The sequence below is a fragment of the Rhamphochromis sp. 'chilingali' genome (assembly GCF_963969265.1).
Source record: "Rhamphochromis sp. 'chilingali' genome assembly, chromosome: 16".
In the NCBI taxonomy this organism is placed as follows: domain Eukaryota; kingdom Metazoa; phylum Chordata; class Actinopteri; order Cichliformes; family Cichlidae; genus Rhamphochromis; species Rhamphochromis sp. 'chilingali'.
This window is the reverse complement of record NC_137943.1, coordinates 992,387-1,010,611: the sequence shown is the minus strand read 5'-3', so window position 1 is coordinate 1,010,611 and position 18,225 is coordinate 992,387. Positions and strand designations below refer to the sequence as shown.

Below are 18,225 nucleotides of genomic sequence, written 5' to 3'. Positions count from 1 at the left end.
ATGCTCCTGAAGCATTTGAAGTGTTGGAATGTGAAAATTTTAACATCACTTGAAAAAACTGCCAGCTAGCAACGTCCCTCTCACCGGTAGGCTAAGTTATTTTTAGCCAATTACAAGTTGAATCTGGTAGTTGGGGTTGTTAGTTAAGATACTGTCATTAAGAAGAGGAACAACTAATGTGTCTATGCAAGCTAATTTGCGATGTTCACCGCTGGCCCGGCCATTTATTTTTTAATGCACCTTCTCAGATTAATTCACTGCATGTCGTGCGCAGGGCTGGACTGGGACACAAAAATCGGCCCGGGCATTTTGACGAGGTATTATAGGAAAAGCCATAAAGCCTTGAATGAAAAAAGACGCTGTTGTGACAGTGATGTACAGTCTTGTTGGTCTATGTATGATTTCTATAAATTTTACATCAGAGAAAAACTTTGGTTGTAAGATTCAGATAATTATTTATTAAAAGTGAGACATTTTAAATGAGAATAAGAAAGAAAGGTATTACTTTGTGCCCCCCTTTCCCTGTTAATGCCCTACCTGCCCCCCTGGCAACACTTTGCTAGACCCGCCCCTGTCAGCTACTTAGAAAAGGATCCTGGTGTTATTTGTCTCTCAGAAACAGTTCATAACTTCAACTCATCCATGTCACCTAAAAGGTAAACCTGTTTCTCCATCACCTGTTCAGCTCTGATGGTTCAGTAAGGACATCTCCTGGTTTCATCTTCATGTTTCCCTCTCACCACATATCCAAACCAACATCATGACCAGCAGCTTTACAGCTGTGGCTCCAGCAAACATCAGCTGATACTAGAAATTAATATTAAATACATTCTAACAGCTGATCAAGCTTGAACGTGCTGCTGTTGTTTAGCGCGACATCCGCTGGTTTCCTGTTTCTGGCACAAAATGGGCGATAAATAAACAAGAGAGAAAAGCTGATCAGCTGATCATTGATCAGTTTCATGATTGAAGTAGAAACAGGAGAGGCAGGGGGAGAGAATGAGAGAAGAAGAGGCAGCTGTGCAGCATAATGACAGAACAAATCCAGCTTTGTGTCTTTTTCAGCTGAAGTTTGGGACAAACTGTTCTTTTTCAGCTCAAAACGAAACGCATAATATTTTCTCTGAATACGAGACGATTCCATTTTTTACGGAACATTTGGCAACTCTACTGACTAACCTTATGAATAAAATAATGTTCACTGTCAGTAACATCATAGCACCACCCAGCTGTATAGAAACTCTGTCTCGCTAGCTAGTAGCAGTACGAGTTATTGTAACTGAGGGTAAAAAGTGAGCACTATGAAAATAAACTAAACTTGGTTTATATCTGACCCAGATAGACTGCAGGTCATAACTTCTTACCTGAAGCTCAGTTCACCTGACACTCGGACTGGTGGGCGCCTCGGGTCTCTCCTCCTCCTGCCTCCCCTTTCTCTCATCCACCTGTTGCCTCTGTGGAAGCTCCAAATAACTGAGTTATTTTTACACATCTGCCAGCATCTGGCCAATCCACCACCTTTCATTGTTTATACTGTTATAAAAAAAAACCCAAAACAACAAACAAACAAACAAAAACAAATCATCGGCCCATAAAAATGAAAAATCACGTCGGCAAATACAATACAATACAGTTTTATTTATATAGCACATTTAAAAACCCGAAGGCACACCAAAGTGCTTCACAGTAATATGGAGAGTCACCATAAGTCAATAACAGGGTACAAATCGGGCACTAGCACAGACAGGATAGAGGCACTAACAGACCAGAAGAGTTAGATAAATACAAAATCCGCTAAGAAGACAAAAACAGCAGTAAAATTAATAATAAAATAATAAATTTAATAAAAGATTTAGAAGTTTAAAATTTAAAAGATTTAAAAGGGTATTAACTAGTCAGGAAAGCCAAGTCAAATAGATATGCTTTCAATCTTGATTTAAAGGACTAGATAGAGTCCGAGGCTCGAATCGAAGCAGGGAGGCTGTACCAAAGCTTGGGTGCAGCTGAAGCAAAGGCACGATAGCCTCTGGTGTTCAGTCTAAACTTAGGTTGGGCCAGGAGTAATTCACCTGATGATCTTAATGCGCAACAAGGAGTGTACAAATTGAGGAGGTCAGTGAGATTTTAAACTCAATGCGATATTTGATTGGTAACCAATGTAGATCAACAAGAGCCGGAGTAATAGGGTCAAATTTCCTAGCTCCAGTAAGAAGGCGAGCCGCAGCATTCTGAACGAGTTGCAGCCTTCGAAGAGAGAAGGCTTGGAGACCACAGTAGAGAGAATTACAATAATCTAACCTGGAGGTCACAAAAGCATGGATATGTTTTTCCAGGTCCCTGTGTGGTATATAATGCTTAGCTTTAGAAATTTGAAGTTGAAAAAAAAACAGATTTAACTACAGATGATACTTGCTTATCGAGCTTAAAGGAGCTATCCAAACAGACACCCAGGTTACGCATAGAATCAGGGAGAGAGTTAGCAAGGGGCCCCAGCAGGGCAACAAGCTGGTCTCGAGGAACATGGCTGTCGAACACCATAACTTCAGTTTTTTTCTCATTTAAAACGAGAGAATTTTCTGGCAGCCAATCTTTAACCTCTCTCAGGCAATCGTTCAGGGAGGTCAGTGATGCTGCCAAATCATCAGTCAGTTGACAATAGATTTGAATGTCATCAGTGTAAAAAGCAGAGATGGGCAGTAACGCGTTACTTGTAACGCGTTACTGTAATCTGATTACTTTTTTCAAGTAACGAGTAAAGTAAGGGATTACTATTGCAAAAACGGTAATTAGATTACCGTTACTTTCCCGTAGGAACGCTGCGTTACTGCGTTACTAAAACTGTGATTTTTTGCGAGAATGTCTCACGACAGTGACGTAAGCGAGTGCGCCGTTAGTGACAACAGCTGTGTGCAGATCAACAATGGATTACATATCGAGTGCGGGAGAGAGTATGAGTGTGCAGCGTTTAAAGCGTGGAAGTACTGACCTTACTTTGAGTTTGATTCCATAAAAAGTGACAAAAACATTAGTGTCCGCTGTGCGTGGGAAGAAAACTTCTTTTTACAGCGAAAAAACCCCTAAACTTCCAACAAGCACCGAGTAGCTACGACGTGATGGGAAACTCACAGAGAAACTCGTGGATTCTTCCACTGACCGCGGCACACCTGCACCAGGGTAAACCTCCGCCTGCCCCACTCCTGCTTTACAGGTGAAGGTGACAGGTGACCGCTGAGTCTTTGACTTTATTTATTTTCTGCTGTGTTTTACTTGCATCTATTTGAAAGACTGAGTGTAAACACAAAAAATATTTTATTTTATGTGCTGGAATGTGCAGAAAATAGGTTTAAATGTTAAACTAATTTCTTCCAGTCAGAGAATGTTGCATATAATTAAATCTTTGCTTGATGCATGAAGTTAAAAGATTAAAACTAATAAAACAAGTTTTAAAAAGAGACTTTTCCATTTGATTACATTTTGTATGATGGATTATGCAGAAAAAGTAGAATTGGGCTGAAAGATCTATCACTTTATCACCTCTTCAGGTTGTAAATCGTGTTTTTAAAAAGTAACTAAGTAATTAATTACTTTTGAAAATAAGTAATCAGTAAAGTAAAGGGATTACTTTTTTGGGGAAGTAATCAGTAATTAATTACTGATTACTTTTTTCAAGTAACTTGACCAACACTGGTAAAAAGTGATAAGAAATATTGTATTTTTCAAATATGGAGCCCAAGGGTAGCATATACAAAGAGAATAATAAAGGACCCAATACAGACCCCTGGGGCACACCACAACAGAGAGGGGCAACAGAGGAAGAGTATCCTCCCATCACAACAGAGAAGGATCTATCTGTGAGGTAAGAATTAAACCAGTTAAGGGCAGAACGCGTGATGCCTACAATGTGCTCTAGCCTCCTCAAGAGTATATTATGATCAACCATGTCAAAGGCTGAAGACAGATCCAATAAAACTAAAACGGCAGGGCGACCAGAGTCAGCAAATACAAGAAGATCATTATAGACTCTTAGCAGGGCCGTTTCAGTGCTATGGTGTGGCTTAAAGCCAGACTGGTATTTGTCAGTAATATTATTTGCAACTAAGCAAGCCTGTATTTGGAGAAAGACGGCTTTCTCTAAAATTGTGATAAAAACGGAAGCTTCGAGATTGGCCTATAATTGGCAGAGTCTTTCTGATCAAAATTACTTTTTTTAAGAACAGGGTGCACTACCGCATGTTTAAAAGCAGTCGGGACACAGCCCACTAACAATGATAAATCCATTAAAAATAAGATGCAAGGCCCAATTTCCTCAAAACCTTCCTTGATAAATGCCCGGTATGCCCGATGACCAGTCCAGCAATGGCTGCAACAATGTCACAGTGATAATTTATACAGAGTATGCAATATTAAGGTGTTGTTAAATATCAACACTTCACCGAGTTCTTTTGATTCCTCAGAGGCATCCGATGAAAGACAAAACACTGCTCACTAGACCATTTAACAATTTATTTCTCTTTCACATTACTTCTAGGAGGGAGATGCGTCCTGCATGACACGTTGCCGCAGATCTCAAAATGGTGACGCGCACTTAGCAGTTTTATTACAGAAGCTCTCTCATTCTAGTCTGAACAACAGTGTCTCAGTAACTTTCCACTAGAGATGCTCCCCTCTTATGTACATTTTCCCAGGAAAGCGTGAGCGACACATGGTCTCATACCTTTATTTTTCAGGGCTGTGTCCACTTAATACTACACTATATAACTTTATAACACTTATTAATAAAAAGTATAGCATTATTGAGGCACTGCAAATTACTTAATCCCAACAGTGTATATGTAGAGATATGTACAGAATTGCAAATTTACAGGTTAGGGGTAATTACAGTTGTATTATGCTGTGTATAAGTGTACAAAAGTGCAAATTTACAGTTATGGATAAACAGTTCGACATAGTCAGTGATTCAGTAGCCTGATGGCCTGTGGATAGAAACTGTTTTTTAGTCTGGTTGTCCTTGCTTTCACACTCCTGTAGCGTCTGCTAGATGGTAGGAGTGTTGTAAATGTCCTGTAGTGGTGGGAGTGGTACTCCACAGATGAGTTTTGCCAACATGCTAAGAGAGCCTTCCTGTCCTGAGTGATGCTGTTCCTGTACCACACTATGATGGAGTTTGTCAGGATACTCTCCACTGTGCATCTGTAAAAGTTACTGAGAAGTTTTGAGGTGAGTCCAAATTTTCTCAGCTTCCTTAGGAAGAAGAGTCGTTGTTGAGCCTATTTGATGATCTACCGTGTGTTATGAGTCCAGGTGAAATCCTCACTGATGTGGGTGCCGAGGAGTTTGAATGTCTTCACCCACCTGAGTCCCGTTAATGCATAGTGGGGCGTGCTGGTCTTTCCTCATTCTTGTGTCAATAATCATCTCCTTAGTCCTCTCAGCATTTAAGGAGAGATTATTTTCCAGGCTCCAGGACACCAGCTGAGCCATCTCTTCCCTGTAAGCCGTCTCCTCTCCAGCAGTGATCAGGCCGACGATGGTTGCGTTTGATGTTTTTAACGAACACCTTTTATTGCATGTAATGCACAGACACACCAACAGAGGGCAGTAATATCCCTTCAACATACATTGTAAAATTACTATTACAACACTCCCACTTAATTTTACCATGGAGTTCACTTACTTCACTGGCATTGTTTATTTCTTTCCCCCAAAAATATGCACCTATATCACAGTGTTACTAGAAAATAAAACATTTTCTCTTTTGTTTTGAACTCACACAAAAGAAAAAAAATGTACTGTGTCCATCTTAGACAAAACTATTATTCTGCATTACAATATGCCTGACATTTTTTTATTGAGCATCAACAATGGTAGTACAAAGATATACATGTAGCAAGGCCACAATGCTCCTTTTTATATATTTACCCCACCCCAAGAACATGTTGGACGCCGATCCAGAATTTAAATGACGTACAAGGAAATTCACCATATTTGAAGATGTGCACTTAAAGGGCAATAATTTGCACAAAATTAATCACAATCATACAGAAAAAGGATGTACAGCAGCTGTCAAGCGTCTATCAGGTGGGTATGGTTTTAATTTTCTCTAAATGTTTTAGCAATGTATCCCAAACGGCAAAGAATCTCTCCTTCGACCCCTTGAGAGCGTACTTTATCTTTTCCAACTGTATAAATTGTGTCAGGTCACTAAACAACAAAGCCACTTTGGGTGGCTTTTTTGACTTCCAATGCAATAATATCCTTCTTGAGTGCAAGCAGTGTAGTGAAAGCGATTATGTTTTTATGACTCTTCCTTAATGTTCTATGTCGTCTATCTGTGACACTAAATATACCCATAGCTGCATTGGGTTGAAGCTCAACATTCAATGCTTCAGACAATGTTTTGAAAATTGTTGACCAGTAGGCTTTTAAAGTTGGACATGACCAAAACATATGTGTTAAATCTGCAGAGGGATCTCTACATCTCTCACAGCTTGCATCTATGTTTTGAAATATTTTGGCCAGTCTTGCCTTGGAGTAATGAATGCGGTGTAGATATGCTTGACATCTTAACATAAGCATAATATAGGCATGTTAAGCATATGATAGCCCTTTTTAAACTGAACACAGTCCAATCTTCTCTCTGAGATACTCAAACTTTTGTCTAGACAGTGGTTTGGTTAAGATGTCAGCCTTCATGTTTTCTGTACAGCAATACTTCAGCTGGATTTGTCCATTTTGCACACATTCACGAAAGTAGTGGTAACGAATGTCTATGTGCTTTATTCTTGCATGATCAACTGGATTTTTTGCGATTGCAATTGCTCCTTGATTGTCCTCCAGGATCACTGTTGCTGTGGTCTCCATTCCAGGCTCAGTTAGTAGTCGTCTTAACCAAACTCCTTCTTGTGCAGCTTGGCTCAAAGCAATATACTCAGCCTCTGCAGTTGAAAGTGCAACTGTTGCTTGTTTCTTGCTAAGCCAACTGACCGCACCTCCTGCAAGTAGAAAGATGTTTCCAGTTGTAGAACGTCGATCGTCCTGATCACCTGCCCAATCAGCATCTGAATACCCAACCAAGGTTCCTGTTTCTGTTCTTTGATATTTGAGTCCCAGGTTTAGAGTTCCTTTCAAATATCTCAGGATTCTTTTCACAGCTGTCAGGTGTGTAGTGTTTGGGTTTGCATTGAACCTTGACACCACACTCACTGCTTGTGCAATATCGGGTCATGTGGCCATGGCTGCATACAATAAACGTCCAACCATGTACTGATACATGCTTGGGTTTACAGGTTGAATGACATCATCACTCTTTCTTAATTTGACATTTGTGTCAGCTGGAGCTGCTACTGGATTGGCACTGTCCATTCCATACGTTTGTAGTATGTCTTCAATATACTGTCTCTGATGAAGCGCAACATGGTTTTTGTCCTTGTCTTGGACCACTGAGATGCCCAGAATGTAGGATAGCTCACCCATGTCCTTCATTTTGTAGTGTTTCTTCAGAGTGTCCTTTAAGGTCTTCATGCTCTCTGCTGATTCTGTAATCAAACTCAGATCATCAACATACACAGCCAATATTTCCAACTCCTGACCTGTTCTAACAAACACACACTGATCTGAAGTACTCTGTGTAAAACCAATGCTTTTCATGAACTCTGTAAAAGCTTTGCTCCAGCAACGTGGCGACTGCTTCAGTCCATATATTGACTTGTTTAGTTTGCACACTAGATGTTCCTGCCCAGGTTTGATGTAACCCTCTGGCTGCTCCATGTAGATTTCCTCTTCCAGGTGTCCATTCAAGAATGCAGTCACAACATCCATTTGATGCACATTTAGATTGTTTTGCACAGCAAATGATAACAGTGTACGAATTGAACCAAATCGTACGACTGGAGAGAATGTTTCATCATAGTCTGCACCATAAATCTGTGAATAGCCTTTGGCAACAAGTCTGCACTTGTATCTTTCCACTTGTCCATCACTGTGATGCTTAACTTTAAAGACCCATTTTGATCCAACTGCTTTGCGATCCTTTGGTAGATCCATTAAATCCCATGTGGCATTTTCCAGCAGTGACTCATATTGCAAACCAGCTGCTTCTTTCCACTCCTTTGCATTTGGACTTGACATAGCCTCTTCCAGTGTATTTGGTTCTGTGACACAACAGATGTTTGCATAATGATCAACTGTAACTACGTCAGCAAACTCCTCAAATCCATATCTGTTTGGAGGTCTTCTGATCCGCTGATCTCCTTTTGCAGCTTCACTGGTGACAGTCTCCTCAGTACTTGTTTGTCTTTCACCCGTGTGTAGTGTCACCTCATTCCCCAAACAGAGATCATTTTCACTTTGTTTGTATTGAGAATCTGTTTCATTGAAGACCACATCTCGTCGAATCAGTATTTTTCTTTTCTCCTCATCCCAGTCGGTGGCCTTTTGCATTGGTTGCATATCTCATAACTTTTGCACTGTCCACTCCTGCTGTGACAAAACAAATTTCCCACGTGTGGGACTAATAAAGGTTATCTTATCTTATCTTATCTTATCCCAGGAACTTTCACTGCCTTTTTGTCCAGCTTCTTTCTCTCTGTGTCTGGAACATGAGCATAAGCAACACATCCAAATACTTTCATATGGCTAATGTCTGGTTTTTTTCCATACCATCTCTGATAGGGTGTTTCGTTCTTTAAAGCAGATGTTGGGAGCCTATTCTGTATGTAAGCTGCAGTAGCAACAGCTTCTGCCCAGAATGTGTTTGGCAACTTTGCATGTGATAGCATGCTTCTAGCTGATTGCACTAGAGTTCTGTTTTTTCTCTCTGCAACACCGTTTTGCTGTGGTGTCATTTCAGTCATTTCATGGTGGATGCCTTGAGCTTTCTAATATTCTTGAAACTCTTTAGATGTGTATTCCCCACCATTGTCAGTTCTGAGTCTTATTACTTCCTGCCCACATTCATTTGAGAAGGTTCTTTCAAACTCTTTGAACTTGCTCAGGACTTCCGTTTTTTCTCTTATGAAATAGACTTTACAACATCTGGAGTAGTCAATAATGAAAGTTACAAAGTACTTTTTTCCTCCTACACTGTACAAAAAAATTGCAATATAAAAGTATTTTACTGTGTATTTTACAGTTTTGTACTGTTTTTCTAGAATATCATTAAATTTACATAAATAGACTGTGATTTTACATTTCAAGTGTAAATTAGCGTAAAATCTCTGTAAATGTAATAAAACATAATTTTCTTGTTTTTTAAATGTATTTGTACATTCACAAATGTATCATAATTGCACAAATATTTGTTCGTTATTTGAAAGATTGAACTGTTAAATTCAAATGTAATGCAATGGAAAAATATATAAAATGATTCTCATAAACTTTTTTTACATTGATTGATTGATTGATTGATTGATTGATTGATTGATTGATTGATTGATTGCTTTATTGGCCATATGCAGGTTGCCCCGCAGAGGAATAGGACCCCCCCCCCGACTTACACACACAACAAAGACATCACATGGGAATACAGTCGGAGATCGGCAGCGTTGCAGAGAAAACACTGAAAAATTACACAACAATGGGAAAAAGTACAAGAGGAAAAAAAGAGACCTCTTCTCACGCTTGAGCCCCGGCTCGGACAGTCTCGGTCGTTGTGTCCTTGGGCAAGACACTTCACCTACTGGTGTTGGCCAGAGGGGCCGATGGCGCGATATGGCAGCCTCGCCTCTGTCAGTGTGCCCCAGGGCAGCTGTGGCTACAACTGTAGCTGCCTCCACCAGTGTGTGAATGTGAGAGTGAATGAATAGTGGAACTGTAAAGCGCTTTGAGGGTCCTGAAAAGCGCTATATAAATGTAATCCATTATTATTATTTAAACCAACTGTTAACTGTATATTTCTGTACATTCAAGTATTATTATTCATATTGCCGCATTCATTGACCTTGTTTATAGGTAATTTCATTGTTTAATCACATTAACATGTTCCTAATTTAATGTTTAAAAGCACTTGAAAAAGGCAAAATCCCATGTAAAATTAGGGCAACAAACTGTATTGTCATTACTCAAAATAACCGTAGTTTTGTGAGAAAGTTATTTTCTGTTGTTTTCTGGTATTATTTTGGTGCCCCGGCTGCCGGAATATTACTGTTTTTCTAGGATTTTTTTTTTAACGGTGTAGTGACGGACCACAAACGTCACTATGCACTAATTGCAACTTGCGTTTCGATCGTATTTCTCCCACTGATTTGTAAGGCTTTCTTGATAATTTGCCCTCAACACAAGCTTCACAAAAAATGTCCTCCTCTTGTTTTGCAAAGCTAACTCCTTTTACCAAGTTTTTGAGTTTTTTCAGATTTGTAGTGTCATCTAGGCGCTGATGCCACATACTTGCTGGAACTGATGCAGTTGACGCTCCATGACAAGTTGTGCAGTTTCCCTCGATATCCAGCTGATACAAACCGTCAGATCTTTGTGTTCCCATTCCATGGAGAGCTCCATTCTTTCCTCTTATGTAGCAATGAGTCCTTTTGAACTTCACTGTTTCCCTTCTTGGCAGCAGCTCCCACTGAGAAAAGGTTCATTGATAATTTGGGAACATACAGCACATCATACATTGTGACATCTTTTCCATCACTAACTCTGAATGACATTTTCATTGTTATGTTGCCCAGACCTAAAGCCTCAACTACTCTGCCATCACCGAGTTTCACTGTTCGTGGTTCTGAAAACTCTTGGTAGTTTTGTAGAGCTTCTTTATTCCGTGTCATATGTTTTGATGCTCCTGAATCAATTAACCATTCTTCTTGCTATGTATCACTTTCACATGTTAGTAATTAGTATCAAACTTATAAGAAAGGGGACCACTTGAACCCAAATCAGCATACTGAGAACTGCTAATTACATCTGAGAGCATCTTTGAGAAAAGTTTGAGAATGTTAGACAACAAGCTGTGAATGTGATGAAGTGTTGTGTTAACACACATGAAGCTGCTTCAGTTTGTTAGTAAATCTGTATTTGAACAACAAACCAATTTATGAAAGAAAATATATCGAGAAAAGGCTTCTGTGTTTACTGTGATAACCACAAAGAAGGAGACATAGACTGTATCCCAATTCAGGGTCTGCAGCCTTAAAGGCCGCATTTTAAGGCCGATTACGTCACAGCGACGCGACGAAGGCTGTCCCAATTCGAAGGCTGCTCGAAATGCGGCCCTCAAATGCGTCCTTCATTTCCCTGAATTTTAAGGCTGTGGCGGTGTAGACTTCGTGGCCCAACATATCCCAGAATGCATAGCGTGGCGGTGGGTGTGGATAATTTTGCCGAAAAAAAAAACGGCGGATGAGGGGCGCCCGAAGAGTAAACTTTAAGTAAGTACTGAATATTATGTCACTTATTTAAGTGCAAATGTTTAATAACGAAGAACATTAAACATTCCTGTTGGCCACATGTCGGCAAAGTCATGTGACATTAGTGACGTTTGTACTAACTTGGTTTTAAAGCCTTTACTTTAAAATATACGCCGTTCAATAGCTGAGCTTAATCTTACAGAGAATGATCAAAGCTCATGTAGAAACAAACACATGAACAAAAGATTTTCTCCTTCATTTCTGTCAAACACAGCTGTATGACACGTTTCCAGCTGTTAGTATCATGGTTGCTAGGCAACCTGGGCAGCGCAACGGAGGCTAGACCGTCCCATTTCACAAGCCTCGCACTTCCGGCCTTAGCGGTCTTTGAGTACGCGGCCCTAGAGGATCGTTGAGGCTGCGTACTTTAAGGCTGCAGACCCTGAATTGGGATACAGCCATGGTCGTGTCCAAATTCATGGGCTGCTTCCTCCTGAGGCCGCATTTGTAGACCGATTACGTCACAGCGACGCGCCGAAGGCTGTCCAAATTCGTAGACTCCTCCGAATGCAGCCGACAAATGCGTCCTCCTTTTCCCCGAATTTGAAAGATGGGTCGGGTGTGTCCTTCGTGGCCCACCATATCCCAGAATTCATAGCGCGGCCCAGCCAAACTCCAGTTTCCAACAATGGCGGCCGCTACTAAGTTTTAAAATTACTCATACTAATCTTTCTGGGTCACAAAATAAACTTTTAACATATTTTCAGGCGAGGAAGTAGCTGTGTAAACATCAAATATCTGCTCGGTTTATCAAGATATCCCATATTTGCTAAAGTGCTTCGATGTTTTCGTAGACGTCTGCTACCCACCAGCTCGATAGCTAGCCGGGAGCTCGAGGGTCACTGATGCGGCCGAGAACGGCACAACTCCCGGCACATCATTTTCAGATCACCGCGGACTTTCGCTGCTCGGGTTAAACGTAATATATAATTCACTTAGACCAGCAGTCCCCAACCTTTTTTGCGCCACGGACCAGTTTATGCCCGACAATATTTTCATGAACCGGCCTTTAAGGTGTCGCGGATAAATACAACAAAATAAAACTAGTACCGGTACCGAAAAAAAGAAAATTTATTCATAACCAGTGTTGGGACTAATGCGTTATTAAGTAATGCGTTACAGTAACTACGTTATTATTGTGGTAACGAGCACGGTAACTAGTTATTATGCCAAAACCGGGAACGTGTTAGTCGTTACTGGGATTTAGATAGGCTCGTTACTCGTTACTTCGTGTGGTGGCTATCGCAGAGCTTCCACAGATTCAGTAACATTAGCAAGTGGTGGAGGCAAGCAGGTGGATGAGGGAAAGGGGAGGCAGGAGAAGAGACCGGAAGCGGCCGCCCGTCCGAGAGTGTCAGGTGAACTGAACTTCAGGTAAGAAGTTATGACCTGCAGTCTATCTGGGTCAGATATGAACCAAGTTTAGGTGGAGTTTATTTTCGTTGTGCTGACTTTTTCGTACTGCGTGCTAGCTAGCATGACGGAGTTTCCATACAGCTGGGTGGGTGCTATGTTACTGATGTTGAACTTTATTTTGTTCATAAGGTTAATGATTAGAGTTGCCAACCGTTCCCTAAAGAACGGAATCGTCTCATATGCAGAGAAAATATTACGCGTTTCGTATTGAGGTGAAAAGAAACACAGTTTGTCCCGGACTTCAGCTAGAAGGGAAAAGACACAAAGCTGGAGTTATTCTGTGTCTTTGCTGCACAGCTGCCTCTTCTTCTCTCATTCTCTCCCCCTGCCTCTCCTGTTGCTACTGTAATCATGAAACTGATCAATGATCAGCTGATCGGCTTTTCTCTCTTGTTTATTTATTGTCCGCTTTGCGCCAGAAAGATGAAACCAGCAGATGTCACGTTAAACAACAGCAGCACGTTTAAGCTTGATCAGCTGTTGTTAGAATTTATTTAATATTACTTTCTAGTATCAGCTGATGTCTGCTGGAGCCACAGCTGTAAAGCTGGATATGTGGTGGTTTTGTCCCAGTCCAGCCCTGTATGCAGCTCATCTGCAGTCTGCTGTTACCTACATCTTCCTATTCAGAAGGCAGAATTTCCGAGTTCTGAGTACAATCGAAAGCACCACGACTGCAGTTTTTGTGTTGGATGTAAAAAGCACACATGACGCTGTGATGCAGGCTAGAATCATGGCAGCAGTCAACGACGGTCCAGGCGTGGGATTTCTCTCGTGGAAATGTGCACATTATTTTTTCCTTTGGTAGGTGGCACAGTGCACTTGTGGCAAGTAAGCAAGCTAGAAGACTGGCAGTCTTGCTGGGTATCCAGTTAGCAACACATTAACAAGAGAAGTCTGAGTAAAACCAAAGTTACTTTCCCTAGTAACTAGTTACTTTGAAAGTATCGAGTAACTTGAAGTAACTGAGTTACTTTTGATGGAAATAACTAGTAATGTAACTAAGTTACTAATTTAAAGTAACTTACCCAACACTGTTCATAACACACGTGAAAAGACCCAGGAAAACCGAGTAAACGATAAAAACGATAACAAAATAACGCTGAAAACCGATAAAGACCCTGAAAACCACACATTTCACACCTGAGCCTCAACTCTCGCGGCCCGGTACCAAACGACTCACGGACCGGTACCGGTCCGAGGCCCGGGGGTTGGGGACCGCTGACTTAGACAACCTACAGATGTTATTGTTGGGCTTTTTCAGTGTTTTGTTTGTTCGTGAGTAAATCGGTTTGGCTGAGATTAAAGTTATTAGATTAGATTAGATAAAATAAAACTTTATTAATCCCCCGGGTGGGTTCCTCGGTTTTTACACAGCTGACTAAACGTCAAACAGAAAACTGATTAAACAGAAGTATGAGACAGTCGAGAATTTACGCCAGTGACTTGTTAGAGGATGCAGCCCATGAATTTGGACACGACCCATGAGACGGGGCTTTGTGGAGTGTGCCAGGAGGAGGTGGAGACAGTGGAGCATGTAATACTGCGGTGCAAGGGTTATGATGTGGAGAGGACAGTTCTGCAGAATAGGTTGACGGAGCGGGGAATTTAATCTGAAGAGTGTGTTGGAGGGTAGTAGGGCACAGGTGAGGGAACTGGTGGGGTTTCTGAAGGATATAGGTGTTTATGAAAGAGTGTAGGGTTTTTTTGATACAAATTGTAAACTCACTGTCTGACCCATACTCCGGAACAGTAGGAGGCGGTAATGCTCCTTTACGTTGGTTGCCAACCGCCGTTAAACACAAAGAAGAAGAAGAAACGGGAGGCGAGATTTGCAGCGTGTGTGGAGTTCGTAGGTCAGAGAGTCAGAGCCGCTTTCAGCAGTAATAACAAAGAAAGTACAGAAAACGTCAAAGATGCTGTCTGCGCGTTTCCTGCGGTTACGGTCTCGAGCTCTTCCCCGGATTTTCAGTAACGGTCAGTTTAACTTCGCGCAGCATCGCGCGCCATTCTCCGTGTGCTGCGTGAGCGCAGTGAGGAGGAAGCAGCTAACTCTCAGGCACTCGCTCCTGGCTCTCAACGAGGTATTTAACCGTCAGGTACACATGAGCGTCAGCATCGCGACGCTTTACTGCATACGTTTAAGCTACGCTGATGATGTCATGAGTAACAATGCTGCACTGCTCCAGCTAACAGCTAACCGGCGTTTCTACAGTGACATGCGCACCGCTGTTCTGAAAGTTTAAGCGTCATTTTGAGTGAGTGACGTAAATGTGTCAGCTGAGCCGAACAGTGACGTGGGCGGTCCCAGGGAGGGTAATGTCAGCTGGATGGTAACAGAAGCATGTGACAGATTGTCTGACGTGAACATTTACAGAGGTCATAACAGACAAAAGCATGTGGATACTCCACTCATCAATAAATAGATAAACGGTGACATGAACATGTCTGAGTATCCGTAACCACGTCGTTACACATTTACAGACTCAGCTGATACATGTTAGTTGGGTGAAATTCACAAGTATTTAACACATATGTTACATTAGGATCCTTCGTTCGTTGGTTGGAACTGCAGAGTTGTGTTGTTCTTCAAGTTCAAGGTTCTTTATTTGTCACATGCATAGTTATACAAGTATAACACACAGTGAAATGTAGCCACTCTTGAAGAGTGATCATCATATTTGACCGTCGCCTGTAGAAAATACTTTGATGTGTTTTGGCTCTTTAATGAAGTGCAAACATTTACACACAAGTATAATCCAGGCTCGAATAAAAAAATGGACAGAAAGACGAGTGGCGGTTTCTATACGTCATAAATGTTTTATTGACAGTACAACATAGAAAATATATCAGACGTTTAAATGGAGAGAGAGTGTGTGTGTGTGTGTGTGTGTGTGTGTGTGTGTGTGTGTGTGTGTACACGATCAGTCAAATGTTTGGACACACCTTTCTATTTAATGGGTTTTCTTTATTTTCACTACTTTGTACATTGTAGATACAACCTGAAGACATCAAATATATCAAGCAAGATATATTATGTGTATTTTCATGTGTGTGTGTGTATATATATATATATATATGCATTATCTCCATGAGCTTCATGAGGTCGTCTCTGAAACAGTTTCCAACAGTCTTGAAGGAGTTCAGAGATGTTGAGCACTTGTTGGTCCTTTGCCTTCACTCTGCGCTCCATCTCATCCCAAACCATCTCCACTGGGTTTATGTCAGGTGACTGTGGAGGCGCAGCACTGCATCACTCTCCTTCTTGGTCAGTTAGCCCTGACACAGCCTGGAGGTGTGTTTGGGGTCCACAGATGAACCCTGACAGGCACACCTGTGAGGGGAAACCATTTCAGGTGACTGTGTCAGGAAGCTCACTAAGAGAAGGCCGACGGTTTGCAGCGCTGTCAACAAAGCAAAGGGTGGAATCATCAAATATATGAAGTAAGTAAGTATATATGGAACTATGGAGCAAAGAAAACAATGGTAAGTAACTCTAAATATGTTTAAGTCTTCAGTTTGTATCTACAATGTAGAAAGTTGTAAAAATAAAGAAAAACATTAAATGAGAAGGTGTGTCCAACCTTTTCACTGGCAGTGTACATATATATATTTAAAAAAAATAAAACTATAAAATGAGTTTCTCAGAAGTAAAGTTGGACAAAGAGCTCAGATGGTTCTGACAGACCTGTGTGTAAGGGACCGGCCGAGTCCTTTTCTGAGATGTGTTACTGTCCTCAAATTCAAAATGACTTTTTATTCATAAAATGAAACATTTCTCTAATCTTAAACATTTTATGTACTGTGGATGTGGTATGTGGCTATGAGTTTTGCAAAACATTGCATTCTGGTGTTATTTACATCTTGCACGACGTCCCGTTTTTGGAGGAATTGTAGTTGTAAAGTCGTCTCCCAGTGCCAAACACATTTTGTTCCTTTTGTTGTTTTTGACCAGATGCAGTCCCACGGTCCGTCCACCCGTGTCATCTCCACAGCACCGCCCTCCGAGCACGGAAACCTCATTTATGCTGGCAGCTTGGGTTTAGCTGTTCGGGGTCAGTCACTTGCATCTTGTTGTGAAATATCATAACAACAACAGCTGTTGTTCACCACAGGTCTCAGTGACAGTGCGTCCAATAACTGTAAGCCTGTAGACAAAAACAAACACAGTTAAACTTCAAGCCCTCATTAGGCAAAGTTTGAGTCTTGGTGTGGATGTTCCTCATTGTGACTAATGTCAGAAAGGATAATAAGACTGACTTCATTTACTCCAGGAAACCATGACGTCGAGTTATATAAGCTGTTGAAACACTTTGGTTAGTAACTGGATGCCTGTGAGTTTGTTGGTGAAGAGCTGTTGAGATTTATTTTAAAATCTTAAAAATTCAACAGATGTTTTCTTTAAAAAAAGAAACAAGCCAGGTGGACACCTACAAAAAAGTCCACTCTGCTCTGATTGGTCAGCTCCTACAGGACCTTTGCTGAGCACGCCTTGATTCTGTTGTATACACAGTGCATACGCACTATTGTTTGTTGTGTTGGAAGTGTTGGCACAGATGCTGACAAAGAGGGGACGCATTGAACAAGACTCCTATCAGGGAGTTCTTTCTGCCCGCTGTGTCTGAATGCTTGTCCAGATTGGGCTGTCTGTCTGCCGTCTGTCTTCTGTAGGGTCTTTACAGTAATTCACAATAAAACTGAATTGTGAAAGTAACTATGTAACATGGCTCTGATAGTGGGGCATGCTTTACGTAGACATTGACGTGTGGACTGTTGTTGGAAGTAACACGGGTTGTGTGACTCTTGTTTTTTGGCAGGGGTGAAGATGTTCTCGTACAGCACTAGTGCAGCCAGTCTCTTCCTCATGCCACAAATACTCCTGAAAACTGGACTCGGAGTCCAGAGTTTTGCCTTGCAGGCAGCTTTCTGTGGAGTCATTGGCGTTTTTACCTTCCTTACCCCCATCCTTCTTCACATCATCACCAAGGGTTACATAATCCGCCTGTACCACAACCCAGACAAAGATGTCTACACAGCAGTCACCTACAGCGTGTTCCTCACCGAGAAAAAGAGCGTGTTCCACCAGAGCCAGGTGAGGATCCCGGCCGTCAGTAAGATGTTCACGACTTTCTACGCCGGGCAGGTGGGGTTCCTGGTAAACCCGGACATTTTCCCCGTCCCGCACGACTACAATCATCTGATGGGCTACGATAAACCGTTCAGTTTCAGAGCAGATGACATGGAGCAACCTGACAAAAGCTGAGGAGGCAGAATGTTGTTGACCGAGTAAACCTGAGTGCACAGCTCAGACTCTGCCAGAGACAAACATCCACGGACAAAATGCTCCCACGTTTGTCTTCGCTATAATAAGTGCTAATAAAATAAAATTCTAACTTTATTATCCGGA

The 18,225-nt window shown here is 41.5% G+C and overlaps 1 protein-coding gene across 2 annotated transcripts; it reads left to right on the top strand.

Annotated features, from left to right (window-relative positions):
* Positions 1 to 14,610: 14,610 nt before the first annotated feature.
* On the top strand, positions 14,611 to 18,225 carry tmem70 (transmembrane protein 70). Of its 2 annotated transcripts, none has more exons than XM_080907072.1 (3): positions 14,611 to 14,917; positions 16,774 to 16,873; positions 17,636 to 18,225. In XM_080907072.1, exons 1-3 carry the CDS (start codon positions 14,735 to 14,737, stop codon positions 18,079 to 18,081), a joined length of 729 nt encoding a protein of 242 aa, XP_080763198.1. In that variant the 5' UTR covers positions 14,611 to 14,734; the 3' UTR covers positions 18,082 to 18,225. The 2 variants fall into 2 exon arrangements, with proteins under 2 accessions (XP_080763198.1, XP_080763199.1); XM_080907073.1 differs by having other exon boundaries at positions 14,613 to 14,902.